The 481-nt window shown below is 54.9% G+C and overlaps 1 protein-coding gene across 1 annotated transcript in view; it reads left to right on the top strand.

The window, feature by feature from the left end:
- Nucleotides 1–475, top strand: part of LOC113223653 (golgin subfamily A member 6-like protein 22) — a gene marked incomplete at both ends in the record, with an annotated part of 1236 nt that extends 761 nt beyond the window's left edge. Inside the window, one exon of the mRNA XM_031935100.1 lies at nt 1–475. Coding sequence (XP_031790960.1) covers nt 1–475 — 475 coding nt within the window.
- Nucleotides 476–481: the final 6 nt, after the last annotated feature.

Genomic DNA, 481 nt, shown 5'->3' with positions numbered 1-481 from the left:
AGGAGGAGAAGATACAGGAGCAGGAGGAGAAGATACAGGAGCAGGAGGAGAATATGCACAATCAGGAGGAGAAAATGTGGAGCCAGGAGGAGAAGATACGGGAGCAGGAGGAGAAGATACGGAGGCAGGAGGAGAAGATACGGAGGCAGGAGGAGAAGATACGGGAGCAGGAGGAGATGATGCGGGAGCAGGATGAGATGATGCGGGAGCAGGAGGAAAAGATGTGTGAGCAGGAGGAGAAGCTGTTGGAGAAGGAGGAGATGATGGGGGAGCAGGAGGAGAAGATGTGTGAGCAGGAGGAGAAGCTGTGGGAGAAGGAGAAGCAGCTACGGGAGCAGGAAGAGAAGATGTGGAGGCAGGAGGAGAAGATACGGGAGCAGGAGAAGAAGATCTGGGAGAAGGAGGAGATGATGCAGAGGCAGGAGGAGAAGATACGGGAGCAGGAAATGAGGCTGTGGCAGCAGGAGGAGAAGATGCAGGA

Source organism: Piliocolobus tephrosceles, unplaced genomic scaffold, assembly GCF_002776525.5.
Source record: "Piliocolobus tephrosceles isolate RC106 unplaced genomic scaffold, ASM277652v3 unscaffolded_42225, whole genome shotgun sequence".
NCBI lineage: Eukaryota > Metazoa > Chordata > Mammalia > Primates > Cercopithecidae > Piliocolobus > Piliocolobus tephrosceles.
Note: the sequence above shows the minus strand (reverse complement) of the source record. Positions and strands in the feature narration are given on the sequence as shown.